The 22,046-nt window shown below is 49.1% G+C and overlaps 1 protein-coding gene across 2 annotated transcripts in view; it reads left to right on the top strand.

Moving 5' to 3' along the window:
- CLSTN2 (calsyntenin 2) overlaps window positions 1–22,046 on the top strand; it is a 675,719-nt gene that overhangs the window by 372,034 nt on the left and 281,639 nt on the right. Inside the window, exon 1 of one of the 2 annotated variants that reach the window (XM_055086617.1) lies at window positions 16,744–16,806. The exons of the other annotated variant lie outside the window; for it this stretch is intronic. Coding sequence (XP_054942592.1) covers window positions 16,773–16,806 — 34 coding nt within the window. The 5' untranslated portion in view covers window positions 16,744–16,772. Of the gene's footprint in view, window positions 1–16,743; window positions 16,807–22,046 lie in introns of those variants that run through there. 2 annotated transcript variants of the gene reach the window in all.

Here is a 22,046-nt window from a genome sequence, read left to right as displayed (position 1 = left end):
GGAGGTAATTAAACAGAGGACCTTTCTGGAAGGAAAAGCTTTCATTATTATTGAGTTAAATTCTATGCATAGCGCAATTCTTTTACCAATGGGGAATCAAACCAAGTGTTGTAGGAAATTGGGACCGGTGACATGCAGCTCCTGACCTGAGTCTTCAGGGTGCTTCTCCAGGTGTTCCCCAAAGGAGCTTGGGGTAGTGTTAAGAGAAGGGGCTTACTCCTGGGTTCAACTCCCAGCCCCATCACTCAGTAGCTGTGTGATCCCAGGAAAGTTACTTAACCTCTCTGTTTCCTCATTTGTAAAATGGCGATAGTAATAATTGTACCTATCTCAGAGGGGTTGTATGAGGATTTGATGAGTTTGAAGTGGTAAAGAAAGATGGAAAGCAAAGGGGAGGAAATGCTGGATGGTTTCTCGAGCAAATGCTCCCTAATGGGCCCCATCTTTACAGACAGCAGCACGTTTAAGCCTCAAAGCCAACATATGAGGTGCATCTTCACAGATGAACATGCCAAGGAAATTGGAAAGAGCAAATAACCAGGACTGCTTAGATATCCTAGTGAGTGAGGATTGATGGCTCCCATTTACTGAGAGGACTAACCCCGCGGCCTCTATTCGGTGCTGTTCATTCATTGCCTCGCTCACTCACCTGCAGTACACGGGACCTCCTGATACAGGTGAGGAGATGGAGACTCAGGGAGGTCAAGGGTGAGAGTTCATGCTGCAGCTGGACTTGCGCCCAGAGGCACCTGGCTCCACTCTTCCTGGGGGTGTCCGCAGGAGGGAGGAGGCTGAATGGAAGAGGGCAGTCACCCACTTTCTATGTCAGCCACCCTTGTGACAAAATGAGACAAAGTCCTTGCCTGGGATGCACCTGCGGTCTGGTTGTGAGGACAGAATTCAAAATCAGAGAACGGAAGAACGTGTGTGACCCACAGTCAGTTCCTTGTCAACCCCAGTGTCCCCGCCGGAGCGATCCATGCACTGGACCATAAAGAACGGGATCCTCTACTGCGAGGTCAGGTTAGGTGCGTGCAGGCGGGGCAAGGATGCTAGGGTGTAGGGGTCCACGTTGTCCACCTTGTGGGTCTGTGGATCTATGACTGGAAATCCTGGTCCAGGAGGTGGCAAGTGCCACAGGGACACAGCATTTCCAGATGATTTTATTATGGCCTACAGAACGGTTGGAGCTCCACTTTACTTGAAAAGCATATGCATCATCACCTGGCTGCGGCTGATAGCAGAATTCTGGAACCTGCGGTCCAGAGAGGTCCCGAGGGAGGGCATGCAGCGCCTTCCCCAACATCACTCCTCTCTGACAGACCCAGTAAGACGTCTGCCTTTGACCTCTCACCCTGCCTTTGACCTCAATTTAGCACCCTTGCAACCAAGTCATAATTTAAGAGAAATTACTCCCTGACATCCTCATGCCAGATAATTCTTTACCAGCGTCTCTGGGTGATTTCCTTCCCGGAGAGCAGCCTAATCACCTTGTACTGCTTCACCAAACAACTGATACCTCGGTGCATCATTGCCTCCCAGTCGTATGGATTTAGAGCGCCGTTGCCTTCTAATCATTGCATAATCATTGATCCCCTAATCTCTCGGAGGTCACCTCTGCTCATCAGGGCCCCAGACACCCAAGAGGGCAGGAGCCCAAATGCCAGCGAAGTCCAGGCAGGAAAGAGCAAATGGCAGGTTATTCAGGGTGCTCGCGTCTGCCCACCTCCCCTCCGGGCTGATTGTTGACCTCATCAAAAGATCTGCCCGTTTAATAGTACCTGAAGCTGCTCACTAGGCCTGACTCATTTCAAAAGAAGGAAAGCGTGTGCAATTTAAATGAAGTGCGCTGGTGTAACGCAGCCGAACCCGCACACAAATGTGTGTGGGTTCCCAGCTGAGGCAAAATGTGGTTACTCAGACCACAAGTGGTTCAGCTAAGTGAACACTCAGCTTCTAGAATAAACGTACAGACAGAAACCAACTAACTGCATTCTCCAACCTCCTTTTCCTGCTCATCACGATAATAGCACGGGTGTTTAAAGCAGCTACCCTCGTTTTGTTTTGCTCCTATCTCAATCCATAAACGCCTGTGGAGTGATGTGGGAAAAGAAAACTTAAGAGGTTTTTTGGACAAGTTAAATCTAGAGCCACATCCCAACTCCTCTGAGTCTAGCTGAGAGATCTCGGCAAAGTCATTTCATGTCGCTGGCTTCAGTTTCTTCCCCTCCGATATGAGAGGCAGAGTGACAGTTTAATCAATATGCATAGGACTCGTACAAGGTCAGCAGTTAAGACCTCACAGGATGTGTGACAAGAAATAAGATCCTGTGTGGGAAAGGGTGTGCACGGTGTACAGAACATGATAGCCACTCAATACGATTATTATAATTGGGATGACTGTTTAAAATGTAATATTCCGTATTTTGCGTTTCATTGTGTTGATCACCAGATGCAAAAGTCATAGAATGTTTAAGGAAGATTGAAGGAACCAACGTTCCTTCAGTTGGTTCCTTAAGGAACCAACGTTCCTTTCAGTCTTGGTTCATTTGAAAACCTTGAGGGAAAAGCTGTTACACACATGGACTTAGTTCTTTGGGGGTTTGAACCCCACTCCTATGTCCCCCTTGCCTCTCTCATTCCCCTGTCATGTGTGACATATTCAGATGAGGCCAAAAAGCACCTGAGGTGAAGGAATGAACGAGCCCACATTTTGAGGGCGAACTTCCTAAACAATGGCTGTGTCTTTGAAATCAGATTCCCCATCTCTGAATTCCTGCTGGTTGGAAAATATACTCACTTCCCTCTTTTCCTTAAAAATATCGGTCACCCATGATGCTGCAAGATACTGTACTCGTGTTCCTTCAACTAACCTTCACAGCAGTGTTATGGCTGAGGAAACCGAAGCCTCATAGGTATATGTGGCCTCAGGATGATTCCCAAATTCATATTTTTCCCATATCACATGGAAAATGGTTAACATTTTTATAAATTTATAAAAATTGTACAGCTAACGATAGCAAGGTGCAGAGGGAAAAAAATCTGTGCACGCTGTTGTGAGAATTTACAAGAGCTGTCGTGTCAGAGCCCCGGGCCTGGTATAAAGTCGGCTCCTAACAGATGCTCAGGCTTGGTGTCCCTGCACCTCCAGCCAGGCCCTCCTCGGAAAGCCCCCGGAAGCAATCCCTCAGGATAGCTCACCTGCTCTACTGATTCCTGGCGATGGGGTCAGAGCACTGGCTCTGACCAAACATTGAAATGCTGACTATTTAATTGTAGGAAGGTGTGTTTTTTTTTTAAATTTATTTTAGAGAAGTATAGTTGATTTACAGTGTTGTGTTAATTTCTACTGTACAGCAAAGTGATTCAGTTATACATACATACATCTTTTTCATATTCTTTTCCATTAGGAAGGTGTTTTGTAGATATGATCTAGTCACCTCACTCTCTCCCTGTCAGCACCTGTGACTTTTGGAGGGGGTCTGGATTAATTCCAAAAGGCGGCAGGGCTGGAGCAGCTCACAGAGCCTCAAAGGATGTCTAACGGTTGCACTCACAGTGCCATGGACATGCGGCCGGCAGCGCGCTCAGGTGACAGGTGTTGGGCGAAGGCTACAGTGCAGCCCTGCCCAGCTCCAGTGTCAGAGGCAGCAGGAGAGGTCTGTGCCCTTCACCTCGGGGACCTCTGTCCTGCCTGCACTTGCTGGTTGACGTTGAGCTGAACACATGGGGCTCAGGGGCCTTTGGGCTCCGCCCACAGGGGAACAAACCTTACGTACACCAAGGAGAGGTCACGCAGGTTAATGTAAGGCTCTTTTCCTAGGTAAGGAATGTCAGGGAGACGGTGGCTTCGGCCCTGCTTCTCCTGAGCAATGAAAATTCTGACTGAGGGCCACTTAGACACAGACCCTGCTGGGACAGCTGGAGGCTGGGACAGCTCTCCAGAGCCTGCCTGACGCTACCCCAACTCTGTCCACTCAGTCAATCTCGAGAGTAATCATTCATGTAAATTGGCCCTATTAGGGCTTACTCGGTAAAATTGCCAAGCACGGGCCGCATCTTCACACAGTAATAGGACAGAAAGGCAGACAGTTGTGTTCACGTGTTCTGAAACGCGTGGATGGCCGGGATGTTGGGAAAGTTGAGACAGGGCAGATCTGTCAGGCATGTCTGCACCACGTCCTGGGATGGGACGCAGCGTGGACAGGGCCCAGGGCTACCGGAAGTAGCTTATTCTGAGCGGGGAGTGTGCTTATCCTTAAGGAGGCAAGTCAGAGTTCTGGGCCTGTGGGATAGTGGTCTCATCAGATCTGAGGAGCGACGCAAAGCTGTTGGGGGTCAGAGGGCAAAGGACAGGCATGGATCACAAAACAGAGGGTAAGATGACCAAGGGTAGATGGGTCAGAATTTAGGCTGAGAACTGGGGAAGTTTCAGATACTTGCCTTTATGAGGCAGCAACTTGTGTAGAGTGTGGAGGCTTGTGTGCCCAGGTAGCCAGAGTGGGCAGCAGGGTCTCTCCTTGGCTTTGGCTCTTGGCAGCCAGCAGCTGAGTAGTGTCTTCTTTGGAGGACTGCCTGTGGCCTCCTGGATAGAGCTTTGCCTGTCAGTAGAGAGATGGAGGTACCTGGAGATCCAGGCATCTCCCCCAAGGGCACCCTGAACCAGTGACTGTCTAGCGAAGTATGAAAGTCCAGGCCCCTTGCCTCAGGTCAGGACAATTCTGAGCGGTATCTTACCCTCCAGAGACCCTCGTAGAATCCAAGTGAAGCCACCCCTCCGTGGGACTCTGCCTGAAATCACCTCCTCTTCTGACTTCCTCCCTTTCCTGCCAGCCAACCCCACTTCCTTATAGGTCTCCCCTGGGAGAATGTCTTATTGAATCCCTTATACAAGAACCTGCTTCTCAGGAGCCCTTTTAGGAGGTGTCTGACTCATGTCCATGATGGCTCATCACCTCCTAGCAGGTTCTGAGCTCCTCCTGCGCGCCCCACACAGTTCATACCTCCGTGTTCACATTCTACCCCTTGACACTCACCTCCAGCAGGGGGCGCAGTGGAGCAGCATGCAAGCCGCAGCGAGTGCGCACAAAGCGGTGCAGGTAATTGTGGAAAGATGGAGGTCAGGGTGGCTGTGATCATTCAAGGGCAGCTTCCTGGATGATATGGGCTGACAACTCGTCTTGAAGGGTAGGAGTTAGAAAGGCCACAGGAGGATGTGAGCAGGGGTACACACGAGCAAAGATGCGGAGGCAGCGGCCAGCCCTGGGGGACTAGAGACCAGAGACAAGGGAGGCTCGGCTGCCTGGGTCCTAACGTGGGTTGGGGAGAGAGCCTGGATACAAACCAGAGGCCGGCCTTTCCTATTCCACCCGGAGAGCAAAGAATGCCCCTCTCTCTTCCTCACCCAGGTGAGCTCCAGGGGCACGGGAATAGTGGGGAATGTCCAAGCTGGTCCTAGTGTCTGGAGAATGAGCCAGCTGGCGGCACCGTAACCATTCACAGGTCACTGAGGATGCAGTGGGATGTGTGTCCCCTTGGCGTGCCCGGTATGAAGGCTCTGGGACTGCCCTTAACTCCCAGCAGGCAGCCTTTCCTTCGTGGTCCTGCTCACCTCACCAGCCCACACTCAGCCCAGGTATGACCAAGTGTCTGGAGTGGAGCAAAGAGCCAGAGTGGGAAGAGAACCACTTCGAAGCTGAGTGCTGTGTCAGTCTGGGCTTCCCCTGAGACAAGGATGGAGGTGGTTTACTGGGGGGTGACCCCAGGAAGCTCCAGTACAGGAGTGGAGGACATGGGGCAGAAAGGAGAAAAGCCAGTGAATGGAGCATAAACGCACAGACTCCTGCTGCAGGCAGCCGGGTTCTACCCACCCTGGGGACCCTCGGACATATAATCAGGATGAGGAACCATCCCAGACTGCCAGACTGAACCAGTGTTAGCACTGAAAGTCCTGCATCCTGGGAATCCCCTCAGCCCCTTGAAGACCACGATGGCCACTGATATCATGAGAACATGCACCTAAGGGCAGGGAGGTTGTGTTTGTCAACACAAGTCCCTCATTGGTTGAGAGTTGCCTCTGGGAATCAGCTCTCCTGGACTGTCCCTCATAAGCAGCTGAGCAAGCTATATGACCCTGGGAAAGTCCTCGGGCAGAGAAGCTGGAAGATGCAGGCTCTTGAGTAAGAAGCCATCAGCATACAGCAAACAGTCGTGGAGCTGCAGGTGAAGTCAGATGTGGGCCAGGAGGATGCCGGTGGAACCATCAGTAAGGTCAGCTACCAGTACCTGTGATCTCAGGTATGGAACTCCGCAAGGTAGGGGCGGTGAGGTCAGTTGCAGGTCTGAGGCACTAAGTTGCTTCCCCCAAGGTCACTGGCTTTGTTCCAGTGGCAAGGGGTGTCAGAGCCCACGCGCCTTGCTTTCACCTGCAGTCTCCAGTCATCTGTTTATCCCCCATCCATCTCCAGCTGCATCCAGCACGAGACACATCCCTTCTGAGTAGTTCTGCAGACAGCTGCTGCAGAGAGAGGCTATTGAAAGCCATCCTAGAAGTGAGTTAGTAATAGCTCACCTTGAAAAATAACAAGGTTAAGGCTGAAGAATGTTCTATTCAATTCCGTTGTAATTAAGAGAACTTTTCTGGGTTGCATGCTGCATAATTGAATTATACCACCGATTAACTTTTTTAAATAATTATTTGTAGATTTGCTTCCCTTACTAGCGCATTTTTAAAAAAATAATATACTTTGCCACTTAATAAAGCAGATAGATGCTGGGGGAGAGATGGTGGAGGAGATGTTGTTTGTGTTCAGTGGTTCCATCATTACTAGTGACTTGCCTAGCCTTATTATTCACCTCAGAGACATGGCAATTAATAGTAATGGAACTGAAGGAATATTCGTGTTCCATGAGGCTTTACTGAAAGAGGAAATGAACAATACATGGAGACAAGGAATAATTCCTTGTTGGTCGTGACAACGGTGCTTTCAGAGGAAGGATTAACCTGCATCTTTAAGGAGCAGCTGAGGCTCTCTCTCCTGGTGCTGTGAGATGTCAGGTCTGAGACCCGCCCCACTGGAAACCCCCTCCCACCGCCACCTGTCTGTGGACCACTGAAATAAGGCGAAGCTGAAATAAGGTGGCGGGCCTGATCTGGGTGGTCTGAGATGGCCCTTCCCTGAGCTCCTGCCTCTACTTGGTATTCAAGACCGGCAGCTCTAAATTGGATCACAGTAAGTCATCCTCTAGACCCCTGGAGGGTCTTGGCCTGAATAATGAGATAAGTGGTGGTGGACCCAGGCACTCACAGGTGTTACCCTGAGGTCTGGCCCTGCTCTCCCTGCCCTCCCTGCCTGCACTCCTTGCCTTCATGCCACACTCCACGCCCCCGCCACTCGCCGGGACTTCTCTCAGCTGCCCCTCACCCAGGAAGACTGCCTCTCCTGCTTACAGGCCAGTGGCTGCTCACCCTCCAGGACTGGCCTGCAGCTGTCTCCTCTCCCAGAAGCACACGGCTGTCTCCCGGCCAGTCCCTGAACTCTGCGAGGATCCGCCCTGTCCCTCTTCAGTGTTGCCCGGGCCCCAGCAGAGCATGGCACAGAGCAGTGCCAGGAGCCGTCTGCTGACTCCAGGGAGCTTATCTGTGCATATTTACAATGACCTCTTTGCCAATGCCCCCAAAGGCAGGGTTACTTTTTCCAATTGCGGTATAATTTATATAAAGTTCACTAATCTTGCAGGCACAGAAGGATTATGTTTTCCATATCTACACAAGCTACTGTACAGATAAAGGTATGGAACATTTCCAGCACCCCGGAAAGCCCCCCTCTTGCCTTCCACCCTCAGGGCATAACCACTCTTGTGATTTTTATCACCATTGATCAGCTTTGCCTGTTGCGGTCTTTATACAAATAGAATCGCGCAGCAGGGACCCTTGTGTCTGCCTTCTTTCCCTCAACGTTACGTCTGTGAGGCTCATCTTGATGGCATTTTATGTGCCCGTCCCCTGCAGGGCTTCCCTGTTCTATGCCCACTAGGGGACCCCTGACTGCAGAAGACAGAGACGAGCCCAGGGCTGCAGATAGAGCTCCTGCTGGTTGCTGCAGGCTCAGCACCAGAGCTCAGGGCACGGGGAAGGTGGCCAGGTCACTGCTGGGTGACCAGCCTGTGGGCTGAAGCTGCCACAGGCCCTGGTTCTTTGAGAAGAGGCAGCTCAGGGCATCCTCAAAGGAGATGGGCAGAGAGATAAACAGAGGAGGCTGGAACCTTCGTGATGGATGTGGGCAGGTGGCTGTGCTCTCAGGAAACCCCTGATATGCCCTGCCAATCAAGTCACCGACTCTGAAGTGACCCACCTTCCTGACCACTGTAGCAGTGCAGCTTGGTCTCTGCTCAGGCCCAACGGGGTGAATTCGGAAAAGCAGATGACATCTGCTTGACTAAAGTAGACATGAGCCTGTTAAGGCCAGCGGCCTGCCTTATTTGCTCCTGGGTCCCCAGCACCTGGCTACACAGTATGTGCTCAGTAAAGTCGCTGCCAAATGACCAAAGGAGGGGAAAAGATGGGCCAATAGTCCCACCTTGAGGTGATGATCAGGCCTCCTTGCTCACACCGCCCTGGGGCATCCATACCCATCAGTGCCCTCTTAACCTCTTTCAAAGGCGAGTCGGCCTTACTGGAGCAATGCAGGCCATCCGGTGGCAGTGAACCCAGCCCTGGGCTTGCCTGTTCGGGCTTGTCTGGGAGCAAACAGGCAGTCCCTTTGCTCCCAGAGCCAGGGCCCTGCTCTATTCACCTCTGTGCCTGTAGCCCCAGCACAGGGCTGGGCCAGAGAAGGGAGTTCAGGGAATTGTGTGGGCCTCAAACTAAAATACTCAGGTCCTCTCTTAAATAAAGGGAAATTTTAGCAAGGAAGAAGGAATGTCCAAAGTTGGTGACATCCTGAGATTCCTGAATCTGATGTAATAATATGTGTGCGAAAAGAGAGAAATATTACCGTTTCAATATCCGTGTTCTCTCCCCGTCCCCTGCCCGTAAGTGGAATGCTGCCTGTCACATCAAGTCCTGGACTTTTTTGTGCAGAATCATGGTAATAGGTAAGCGGGAACATGGAGGGGCTGGATTTATTTGCATCGAAAAAGGCATAAAGTGACTGGCGGTGGGAGATATCGGAAGGTAGAGGGACAAGGGACAGCCAGAGGCAGGCGGCCGGTGAGAGGAGAATTTTTGAGGCCGAGGAAAGGAACTGGGAAGCAGCTGCCGTGCCTGTGAGGAACTGAGAAAGAGAATGTTCAGAATGTTTTGCTGTGCGTCGTGGAAGAAGTCTCCTTGGACGGCTTCTGAGACAGCTTAGGAAAGGCTTGCATTTCTGTTCAGCTGTAGAACTGGGCATCTCCCAGTGCGCCATGATGCAATGTGGGCTGGGGGGACGGGCAGTTTTACGTAGAGGTGACACACCTGGGGCTCATAGGTGAGGTGCACTGGGGGCCGGGAGAGCCAGGGCTGCATCTGGGGGAGTTTGAGAATCGGTGCTAGTGACCTCACATGTCTGGGGTCAGCTCCAGTCTTGGTAAAACAAGGGCTTTGGTACACTGAACTTGATCTGCGATGGTAAATAACGTTTATTCATTCAAAAGCCAATTAGGCTTAATTGGTCGAGTCTTCCAGGGGAGTGTAGGGAGAAGGATTTTGAGGTAGAATCTGAGCTCAGTAAGAAAGGGTGACATGATTGATGGAATTGACTAGCAGTATCTGTCCTGGATGCCATGGAGAGCACACTGGCCATGGTTTAGAGTTTCCCTAAGGCCTCTTTTAAAACTCAAGGTTAAAGGGTGAGTGTGAGTCCATGTGTGTGGTGGATATAGCCTCACAAGGGGTTGGGAGGCGGCGTCATTAAATATTTAAAATCTCATTCAAAGAGCATTTCATATAGAGTAGGAACTTTGTAAATGCTTCTGAGTGAATTCTTATATAAATGCATATGGGTGCCTCGAATACTGGAACATAACAGGAACAAACTCTTTTCATTTTAACAAATATTGATTTGGTGCCTATAACGTGGCAGGCACAGTGAAAGATACCAGGAAGGAGAGTTGTTCCTGCCCTCAGTGAGCTCCTGGACTTTGAAGAACGTTCAGAAATGAAAAAATAAAACAAACAAACACAAGACATTAAGCTCACCTTCAGTATCTCAGTATCTCAGTAGCTACTCGCTATGGGCAGAGCTGGTCTGGGGTTGTGTGATCACCGCTCTTTTGCCCATATCTCTTAATCCAGAAACATGGGGTGGGACACTTCCAGTTACCTAATTAATTTACTCTGAGAAATGTTCCCAGGCCCCCATTTACAGTCCACTCGTTGAGATTTTATGGGGAAAAGGTCTTTGATTATAAAAGCTCCGCAGTCTGATTCCTCAACCCACAACTGATTAGAAGCACAAGTTTTGAGGTTGGGGGTGAGGAGTGGAGGAATCTAGAGGGGGCCCTCTGATTAAGATTGGAAAAGAGGGGCTTCCCTGGTGGCGCAGTGGTTAAGAATCCGCCTGCCAAGGCAGGGGACACGGGTTCGAGCCCTGGTCCGGGAAGATCCCACATGCCGCAGAGCAGCTAAGCCCGTGCGCCACAACTCCTGAGCCTGCGCTCTAGAGCCCGTGAGCCACAACTACTGAAGCCCACGCACCTAGAGCCCTTGCTCCGCAACAAGAGAAACCACTGCAGTGAGAAGCCCGCGCACCGCAACAGAGAGTAGCCCCCGCTCGCAACTAGAGAAAGCCTGCGCACAGCAACGAAGACCCAACGCAGCCAAAAATAAAGTAATTAATTTAAAAAAAAATTGGAAAAGAAACTATCAAAGAGACAGCCAGTGACGAGCTTGGGAACCGCAGTCAGGAAAGAGGACATGAAACCAATGAAAGCCCAGCCTTAGGGGAACTACCCACCCTTCTCAAGCACCGGCCCTCCGGACACACGCTGCTGCATCAGATTAGCTAACTGGTCCAGAGAGGACAGGAGTGTGGCGACAGGGATGCTTGTTCGCTAGAGGAGGCAGGCGACTGGTCGTGCCAACCACAGAGAAATCAAGCTCAACAGCGGGATTATTCAGGCAGTAAGCATACCAGCTAGAAACTGTATATCCTTGTTGGCAAAGGTTAGTGAGGCTGCACTGCTGAGCTAGGTCCTTACACACATTCCCCTAAGCGTCACAGAGAGAGCCTTACCATCAAGTGTGCAGGTGCAAACAGGTGGCACGATGGCTGCCGTGGGCCTGCAGGGGCTGGGTGGGCTGGGAAGCACGTGGTGCCCACAGAACTGCAGCCTTCTGTGGGCATGGGAAAGAGGGCTGGGTGAGGAAGAACTTCTGATTCTCCAAGAAGCTGGAAATCGGGCTTCTTATGAAATCTCCCAAGTTTAAAACATTGGCAACTAATTCAATTTTTAAAACAACCCCACAAATTCCTTCTTCTCCCCTGTTTCCTTCCCCATGTGTGATCTCCATCTGCTTGGAGGGTTATTATTATCCTGTGTACACCAAGGAAACCAACGTATAGAGTGGTGGGGTGATTTGCTAAAGTTCCCAGAGCTGGTGGACAGAGGAACTGAATTCTGCAACTAGGTCTGAATTAAAAGGGATTCACGCTTCTCTCACTGCGCTGTTGTACAGTGTGTGTATTGCTTTAAAGTTTCAGGCATCTCGACTTTTATCGTTTGCAACCCATCCTCACCAAGCTGAGGATGGGTTCCACAGCAAAAGAGTCTCTGAGCTGCTGTTTCCAGAGGAAAAGTGATGATCACTCCTCAGAATGACTTTCTCCCCTAAAATGGAGCTGCTGCCTTCCCCAGAGATGACATACAGGGATGCTCAGCTGAGGATGAGATACAATCCCTAAGTCATGGTGTCAGACCTCCGATTTTCCTATTGCAAGGGGAGGCGTATCCCTTTGTTCTTTAGATAAATAGATGACAGATGATAGCTAGATAGATGGACAGAGAGACAGATGGATAGAGGGAGAGAGAGAGAGATGGGGAGATGGAGAGAGAGATGGATAGATAGATGATAGATAGATAGATAGATAGATAGATTTCATAATACAGAAGTTTCTAAAGACTAATACAGCTAAACCCTGTTTTCCTACTACCCGGCTTAAATAAAATATCACCAGTTCAGGTGAAGCCCTATGTGCCCCTCTCTGTCCAAATCTTCCAGATTTCATCAGCAGGAAGTTGGTGTTTATCATTTCCATGCATCCTCCTATCTTTCTGAGAGCCAAAGTCTATGTACTTTTTTAGGTTACACGCATGCATACCCAGATACTGATACACACGTACAATCACATGTGCACCATATATATACACACATGTGCGTGCACCCACACCCACATACAGAGTTTCCACTTTTCCTTGCAGGTGATTCATGCTTCACTTTCTTCCCCAGATCTTACCTGGTCTCTTCAGTGAGCCTTTGGGGTTAGTGGGCTGATTGCATTACCCTCACTTTCTGGAGGAGGAATAAGGACTTCAAGAAGGGGGTAGGAGATGGACATGAGTCTCCCAGATGGCAGAGCCTGACTTGCACCTGGGCTTCCTCTGCCTTGCTCTAGGGCACCCTCCCCTCCCAGCCACGGCAGGGTCTCTGCTTTGCTCTGGGTCACTCAGTCCCAGGCAAAGGTGGATGAGTCCAAACAGAAAAGTCATTCCTCCACAGACTGAAAATAGCAAGCCTCAGTTGAAATTTGTCTTTCCAATTAATGTAATACAGTCTTTTTCCCTTTTAACTTCTCTCATTTAATTGATAATGTTCTCTGCCCAGTTTCTTTGATTGCTCCCTTCTTTAAAGCTTAGGGGCCAGGAGCTGGATGGGTTGCACTTAAGTTATGACTTATATAGGAAATTGATATTGGCATTTTCTGCATGAAAAGGAGATACAGGTTAATTAAAAATTGGAAGCTGGTAAATTTCACTTTGGGCAGCTCGTGTGTGCTTTTGGCAGGAGTTGATGCAATTATTGATCAAATAAAATTGTCATCCAAAAGAACATATCTTTTTGTCTTTTAAAAAGAACGCAGCAAGATATTTATTATTAAAATCAAGCCTTTACCAAAGATGCAGTAATGACATATGAAAACTGGGTAGGTTTTTGTCAAAATGAAGAATTACATATATTTTAAATTAAATGCTATTAGATTTTATTTTTAAGTGAAAGAATAGATTGGGCTTCTAAGTTACTGTCAGGCTAAAAAGCACCATTCTAGGCCCACCATAATTACTCAGTAAATGCTTGTCAAATCGAACTGAATTGAAAAGACGTCAAGATGCCATTACACTTAACCAGTCTTGAGGGTAACAGCAACTGCAGGGCTTTGCCACATATATAATATTGATGGAGTCCTAAAGAAAACATGAGTGATTTTTTTTTTCTAAGACAATCACATTATTCACACACTGTAGGGGATTGGGGGCATCGAGTTCTCAAATCAGGAGGGCGTGTTGCCACTGTGGGTTTCCTACCTCACGAGCCGCCCCACCTGGATGCGCCTGCCTCAGGTGCCCACTTTCTGGGGAAAGAAAGACTTTAGCAGCACACATCCTCTCAAAGTCAACGCAAACCTCTGTCTGAAACGGTTCATGCCAGAGGCTTTGCTCTCTGGTAAGCTTCAGGTCACATTTCTCAGTGTAAAGACCCCCTCTGTCAACAGCCTGTGTTTGCCGGGCTGGTGGCAGATCCTCCACCAGTTCACCTGACTCAGCCTGACGCTGGAGACAGAGGGATGGGCAGAGCCGGGGACCAGCGGAGGTCTGGAGTCAGGATGGGCTTCATCCTCGCAGCTGCTGGTCCTGGCCTGCCACCCCCACCTCCCACCCTGCCTGGAGAAAGCTGAGCGAGGCGAAGGCTTGTTGATTCCAGGTGACAAGACGGGGCTGAGTGGAGTGCGAGAGGGACGGGGAGAAAAGCCGATACAAAGGAACGCCCTCCAGGTGGTCACCACTGTGGGCAAACTGGGGCCCAGAGATACTTCCTGTGATGCCTGATGCTAAGAAGGTTCTCGTATTGTCCACTATTGCATCCACTAGCCACGTGTGACCGGTGGGCATCTGAAATGTGGCCCGTGAGATTGAGGAACTGATTTTTTACATTTATTTCCTTTTGATTAATTTTCATTATTGATTATGTACAGACTGTGCTTTCAAGTTGCTGGCCCAAGGGATGGAAGAGGGTGTCATTTACCCAGTGGCTCTATCTCCTGTCACCTCAGGGGGTGTTATACCTTACAGGACCCATCCATCAGCCTGCGTGGGTGCAGGAGTTTCCTGCAGGTACCTACCCCACTGCTTCATCAGAGCAGCACAGGTGCAAAGTAGGGGCTCTGGCGGTTGTAGCTGAGGCAGGAGCTGACGTATACTCCTGCGTGATTCTGTTTACAACAGATGTGCCTACAGCAGTAGTTCTCAAATCGGAGCGAGCATTGGGAGCTCCAGGAAGGCTTGTTAAAACAGATTGGTTTCCCTGGTGGCGCAGTGGTTGAGAGTCCGCCTGCCGATGCAGGGGACACGGGTTCGTGCCCCGGTCCGGGAAGATCCCACGTGCCGCGGAGCGGCTGGGCCCGTGAGCCGTGGCCGCGGAGCCTGCGCGTCCGGAGCCCGTGCTCCGCAACGGGAGAGGCCACAACAGTGAGAGGCCCGCGTACCGCAAAAAAAAAAAACAGATTGGTGGTGGCCAGCCTGAGGGCTTTTGATGCCCATGCTGGTGGTCAGGTGACCACATTTCCAGATTCCCTGGGCTCAAGTTAAAGGTGAGCCAGAGGATGTGTGCTGGAGCAGAGGTGACCAACGGTACTGGTTCACCCAGTACTGAGAACATGAGACTTTCAGTGTTCAAATCAGAACAGTCCCAGAAAAACTGGGACAGGTTGATCACCCTCTCTGGAGGCTTCTTTTGGCCACCTGTGCTTCAGTGACTTGGCCAAGTGGGAAGTTTAGGCCCAGCCCTGCTCGCCCCTGAGGGTGCCTGTGAGAATCAGGGTGGTGCGTGAAGCCTGGGAAATTTTATTGTTGGGCTTTAAGATGAGCTGCTTCTCCAACAGTAGAGGGTACAGGTGGCCTCTGCAGCAAGGGGTTTGATCTCATCCCCAACCTCGGAGCAGCATCTGGAAGTGCAGCCCCGCTAAAGAAACAAGCCTTCCTGTGCAGGTCCCGATTCTCCTGGGGCAAAATCCTGATGGCCTATGGAATGAACCTTAGTGGGGAGCTCTTCATGGAGCCTTTGATTCCCACCTGGTGGTGGGTTCCTTTCTGTGTTAGGCGTGATGTTTTCAAGGAGAGACTCTTTGGACCATTTCTCCTTCACAATCAATTAAATATGAATATCATCTCTGTTCAGCCCTGTATAGATATGGTTGGCAGGGGCGAAGAGGAGGGACACAGAGCTTGCTCCCTGCTCTAGGATGTCCCTGACAAACTGGGGAGGAAAGAATGGTTTGATGATGCCCATTCCGAATTCCCCGTCTCAGACAGACAGATGTATGCATGACCTCTCCCTCTTACCCTACATTCTGTCTACCCTTGGGCCTGACAATGCGTTTGTCTGCCTCCCTGTCCAGCCTTAGACTGTGAGCACCTTGAGGGCAAGGGGCCATCTTGCCGGTCTCCCTATTCCTGGGCTCAGCTCAGAGCCTGGCCGGGAGCTTCCAACTGGAGGCTGTTTGCTGGAGGAAGGAGGAGCCTGCTCCTCTGTAGGTGCTGAGTTCAGCCAGGAAGAGGGGCTGAATGGTAGCCAGGGAAGCAGCAGGGTCCTCCTGGAGGAGGTAAGGCAGGCCCTGGACCATCAGGATAGGTAGGCTTTTTAGAGGAGAGGGGATAAGAGACTGTTCTTGGCTGTGGAACAGCATAGCCAGGGCACAGACACTGGAGAGACCCTGGAAAGTGTGGGTGACAGGGAGGGGCCCAGCCTGGCTGGAGTGAGGGATCAGACTGGTCAGCAGAGGGGAAGGAGATTGGCTCAGCCAAGGAGCAGATAATGAAGGGCCTTAACAGCCCAGCTGAGGAGTAGGTATCATGTAGCAAAGTAGCATATAATAGTAAGCAAAGGTTTCTGAGAATTAGAGACGATAACATCTTTCTGGCTTCTTGATTTTTCCAGGATAATGTGTGATTTGTTAAGGTGGCCTGAACAACTAAAAGAGTGCAGTTAGTGAAATATTACTCAGCAATACAAAGCGGTGAATTATTGATAGATCCAACAGCATGGATGAATCTCAAAATTATTGATATACTGAGTCAAAGAAGCTAGGCCAAAAAAAAAAATGGAGGACATTCTGTATGATTCCATTTATATAAAATTCTAGAAAATGAAAGCTAATCTCTGAAGACAGAAAGCAGATCAGTGGTTGCCTGGGACGGCAGCAGAGAGATGGGTGACTTGTAAAGGGACGTGAAGAAATGTGGGGAGCTGATGAAAATGCCTGTTAATCTTGATTACAGTGATGGTTTCACAGTATATACACATACCAAAATGGATCAAAATGTACACTTTAAATGTGTGCAGTTTCTTGCACTTCAGTTATATCTCACTGAAGTTGTTTTTAAAAAAGTTTATCCATAACAACAGTGGAAGTTGAGAAAACGTAGTATATTTTCTTAAGTAAAAGGGAATACTTTATACATGTCAATTCACACAATTCTCTCAAGCAGCCCAGTGATGTAGGTGTTAAATTCCCATTTCACAGATTCTGAACTGAGGCCCAGAGATGTTCAGTGACTTACTCAGGGTCGCACAACTTATGAGTAATGGGCGGAGCCAGAATTCCAACACAGGTCTGTCTGATCTCCAGATCACCGTGTCATGTACTTTATCTGTGCCTCTCAAACTGGATTCTCCCTCTGAGAGCATCCCCAGTTCTCAGGAGGGGAGGGATGAACTGATGAGTCAAAAAGCACGTCCAAAACCTCTGAGGACTCGGCGTCTCATCTTTCAGAATGGCTTTGGATGGGGGAGGATCTTACCTTATGATTATCAAGGTGATTTTAGCTCAAATTTTGAACTCAACCACTGATTGCTAATCACTTCCTCTTCTCAATAGACAAGGCATAACCTTCGTGTGAAAAGCAATCAGTAGAACAGGAAACAGGAGGGTCAGAGATGGGTGTGGGTGACTTAAGTTTCAGATATATCCCTGCTGTAATCTTTGAATGTTTGATTATGAACACATATCACATGGAAATAGAAAATTTGAGGAAAGTGAGAAAGGAGAGTGGAAAGAAAGGAAGAAGGAAGGAAGAAAGGAAGGAGGGAGATAGAAAGGGAGGAAGAGATGGAGGGAAAGGTCTCTACTTCGGGACATATGTCGAGATCAGTGCATGGCCAACTCATTCTCCTGGCCCTTCCGCTCTCACCCAAGACCCTTGTCAGTAAGAAATGATGATCACGCCAACTCCCTAGGATCCTCTCAGAGACCCAGGTCTTTGGAAAAAGATTCTGTTGCCATCACTGAACACCATTTCCTGGATGTTTTGGGAAGAGTCTTCAGTGCTGGCTGAGAAGAAGCACAGTTGATTGGGATACTTTGATTCCCTGAGTTTTTTTATGGCATTCAGCCTCCCCAGTCCAGGACATAATTTCTGAGGTTTGTAATATTGGATTGAGGAAATGCTGATCGATTTGTTTTGATTTTCCTTCTCACTGTGCTCCACTTAGCAGCTCCTGCTTCCACCAACACTACTGACTAATTATCACTTGCAATGCCATCATCGATGCCTCAGAAGGTCCCATTAGCACCTTCCAAGGGATTTATATGAAAATGACTGTGCACTGGGCTTGGACACTAATGAATTAGTCTATTGATATTTGTGGGGAAAATCCAGTTGCTTCTGAGCAGGCCAGGCATTCTCCACAGCCCCCTGAATGAACTGGATTCTTTCTAGTCATCCTTCATACCCACCTACCTCGACCCCGGCAGCCTCCCCAGACACCTCTCCTCCCCGACCCTGTTCTTCCTCACCTGGGTCAATGCTGCTGCTATTGCAGTACTATCCTGAGCACACTGTGCTAAAGCTCTCTGGGTTCTCCACTGGTTGCTCCCTAAGGAGAGGAACCATAGTTATTCCCTTTGTATCCACAGGACCCAACACAAAATAGCCCCAAGATAGCCAGTATAAGTGTTTACTGTGTGCCAGGCATGGTTCCAAGGACTTTACTTGTATTCAACCCTTTAATCTTCACAACTCTATGAGATGAGTTGTGGTATCATGCCTGTTACATAGATGGGGAAACTGAGGCACAGAGCAATTCAGTTACTTGTCCAGGATCATACAGCTAGGAAACAGAGGTGCTAGGATTCAAACCCGGAGAGACTGGTTCAGAATCCAATTTCAAAGTTTGTTGGCGTACACTGAGTTGTATTTTTAGCAGTTGAAGTCTTTTTTCAGGTACCTAGTTAATATCTGTTTGCAACGGGCCAAAAACTTAAGCTGAAGGAACAGCACCTATGGAGACCATAGCCTAATTCCATAGCACAATTCCAGCTTTGGCACCGTGCCAACCAGGCCTCTGTCCTATTTCAAACCCTTCTCCTCACTGCCTTCAGAGTCAAGGCCACACACTTGAGTAAACCTTTACTCCCTTCCTTCTTCAACAGACAATGACTGGCACATCATAGATGACTTAATTAACATTTGTTGAATGAAGAAATGAATGAATGAAGAGATGACCACATGCATGCACCAAAAGATACACCTGTAGGAGGACAGAATTTAGCCATTTTTGCCTTTCTGAAACCACATCCCTGCTAACTTGCTCATGAACTAAAAGTATAACCCTGTCAATAGTCTCATATATGAGTTTCTTACACATCAGACGAGATTTAAGGACCCAAAACGTAGGATTTTATCAGAATTTCATATATGGTAAATGATGATGAATTTTCATACTGCATCAGGTGAAATTGTGTTTTCAGGTTAGAAACGGCTTGAGAGGCATGTAAAACAGCCTCTGAAGCCTCTTTGAGCAGACCGCTAGATGCTGAACAGACATTTTTAAGGCTTTTAAAACCAGACTTTATGTAAAAGGTGGAGAAATAAAGATCAAAATCCCTTTAGTGCTCTAATTTTGCTAACAGGCTTAGGAAAACCTTCACTGTCTTTTTGCATGTTTAAGATAATGATGTATTCTGGAATTGTCTCAGAATTCCCATGTTACGAATTTTTTTGAGCCTGGTTTGACATGGGATGGAGTTCATCTTGCACTCATTTACTGAGCCATTCCCATGAGTCAGGCACTACAGTTGGCCCTGTGTAGGGATTTAGGGGACTGGTAATAGAGAGAGCTTTAGAGGGGGCTAAGAGAACAGAGTCCTGCCCTCAGGGAGCTTCCTGTCACTGGGAGCGCTAATACAGCAGGAGGAGCCTGCAAGGTGCAAGGTGCTAAAGAACGTCTATCTGGAAGGAGTCCTTTGATTTGGACTACAGAAGACCAGTTCAGTCCTCTTGGAGGGGGGGCCTTTGAGGTGAGATGGAGGGACAGGTGGAGAGATTGTTACAAATGAAGAGAAGAAAGGGAAGAAAGGGGCATCCCCATGTCTTCTGAGAAGCTCCTGGTCCCTCAGGGGAAACAGACCCAAACACACCCAACCCCGCCAATGGGGGACACAGGGAAGGCTCTTCCCTGGTTGAGATCCTGGTGGGGTCCTCGTTCACCCTCCACTTGAGAGTGTGGCATGGATAACGCAATGTGTAGGCGTAAGGAATCCGATCCACACTTTCTCTCCTGTCTTCAAACCACCTTTAGCCTCTACTCCTCTAGCTGAGGACCCCACCCCATAATTTATTGTGAAAATAGAAGCCATCAGAAGACAGCTCCCTAACCTCCCCGCCCTTCAGTGGAGGCAAGTCCTTGCTCCTCTCAGGGCCGATGTGTCACCTGACCTGCAGTGATATCCTTTTTCATACCCCCAGCTAAGGGACTGCTCCCATCAGCATACAAACAGGCTCAAGTACCGATATTAAAGGGAAAAATTAAATCCCTCTTTTTTCTTCACCTTCAGCTGCATCCAAAGATCTCTACTACCCTTCTTAGCAAAGCACTGCTTATTTCTCTGCACCCCGGTTTCCTCATCTGTAAAAAGGGGCTATCATTAATAATCACCCCATAGGCTGGTTGAAACATTAAATCAGTGAATCCGTGTGAAGCACACAGAAGGGGCCCGGGATGAGCTTTTCACTGTTTGTTAGCAGTTATTAATCTCCAACAAGTTGCCTGTACTCATTGCCCGACCTCCTCGATCTATGACCCCTCACTCTCCTCTGATCTGTCCTCCCTTCCTGATGTGCAGCTGAAATTGCTTTGTCAAGGTCACCAGTAGACGACACGAAGCTCAATTAGATGACATTCCCCTGTCTCCTCCCTTTGGACCTCACATCATTCAGCAATGTCCACTGCCCTCTCTCCTTTTTGAAACACTTCTCCCTTGGACTCTGGGATTCTGTGGTGTTACTGGAAGTTCCTGCTCCTTTGCTGCCTCCTCTTCTTCCACCAAACATTGGAGAGTCTCTGATGCACTGTTTTTACCCTCTCCAGGCCAAACCTCCCGTGAACTCCAGGCCCACATATCCCCCTGCTCAATGGTCATCTCTGCTCCACTGCCTCCCAGGCACTTTGAATCCCAAGTCAAAAGCAGAGCTCTGCCCCCTCCTCCCACCGCAGATGGTCATGCCTCCATCCTCGCCCGCTAAACCACAAGCTGCCAACCACTCAGACTCACAGTCATCGCTGAGTCCCCCCTGCCCGTTCACATCCATGGCCACATCGTCCCTCACCTGGAGGACCCCATGAGCCTCCCCACTGGTCTCTCTGCTCCAGCTCTTGCCCCTCCCTGGTACATTCTCCATTCAAAGCTGGAGGGTCTTCTTAAAGCAAATTCCAGATCATATATCTGTCTTGTTTCATTCAGTTGGAAGACTTCCCAAGGTCCTGAAGATAAAAACCATCCCCTCTCCCATGGCCTGCAAAGCCCCCAGGGCCTGTCGGAGGCCTGCCTCCCATGCTCTTCTCCTGCTGATCTTGTCCTTGCTTGGGACACTCAGACCCTGTGGCCTCTTTCTGTTCCTCCAACAGGTGGGGTCTTTGCACTTGCTACACCCTCCCTGGGATGCTGTTGCTCTGTCCATCCCATGGCTCTCAGCTGCTTCCATCCCATTACAAGCATCTTGGCCCAAATATCTCCTCCGCAATTGAGCCTTCTCTGATGCAGTTAGCTATGCCATTGATATTAGTTACTTTTCTGTCTGTCCCACTATAATAGAGTCCCACAATGTGCAAGAACATTATCTGCCTAGAATACAGTTGTGTCCCGAGCATCTCACATAGTGCTGGCCGTGCGCTAACTCCTTCGCAAATCTTTGTTGAAGAATGAACCCTTTGACACCCCTACTCACCTGCTACGGCATCCATCTCCACTTATCCCAGCATTCCTGAGTGCCTATTAGAATAAGTGCTACACAGAGAAGAGAACCCTGCAAGATGCAGAGTCCAAAGACTCTACATGGGTGTAAATCCATTTTCTAACCTTTATTAGTCAAGTAATATTAAGCAAGTTACTTAACCTCTCTCAGGTTCAATTTCGTCATCTGCCAAATGAGGGTGAGAATAACGATATATCACTCACAGGGTTGCTGGGAGAACTGCACACAATAAGGTGTGTGATTGTGCTTTATAAAATTATACAGTACTTTCAATACCATATATTTCAACTAGAAGTAGCGTTTGCAGGCAGCTATTGCCATTTTCATTTTTAGCCAATGGGGAAGCAGGGACTCCATGAGGCTGGGGACCAGTTTTCATCCCCGCTCACGATGTGTGAGTGTATCAAAGCCTGCCATCAATGCGCATTCACTTTCTCTCTCCTTCCCTCCGTCTCTCTGAAACTTTATATCAATACATAGCTTTATATATTGGGTTGGCCAAAAAGTTCATTTGGGTTTTTCCGTTAAGATGTTACAGAAGGGGGCTTCCCTGGTGGCGCAGTGGTTGAGAGTCCGCCTGCCGATGCAGGGGACGCGGG

This window comes from Physeter macrocephalus, chromosome 1 (genome assembly GCF_002837175.3).
Source record: "Physeter macrocephalus isolate SW-GA chromosome 1, ASM283717v5, whole genome shotgun sequence".
NCBI classification, from domain to species: Eukaryota; Metazoa; Chordata; class Mammalia; order Artiodactyla; family Physeteridae; genus Physeter; species Physeter macrocephalus.
Note: the sequence above shows the minus strand (reverse complement) of the source record. Positions and strands in the feature narration are given on the sequence as shown.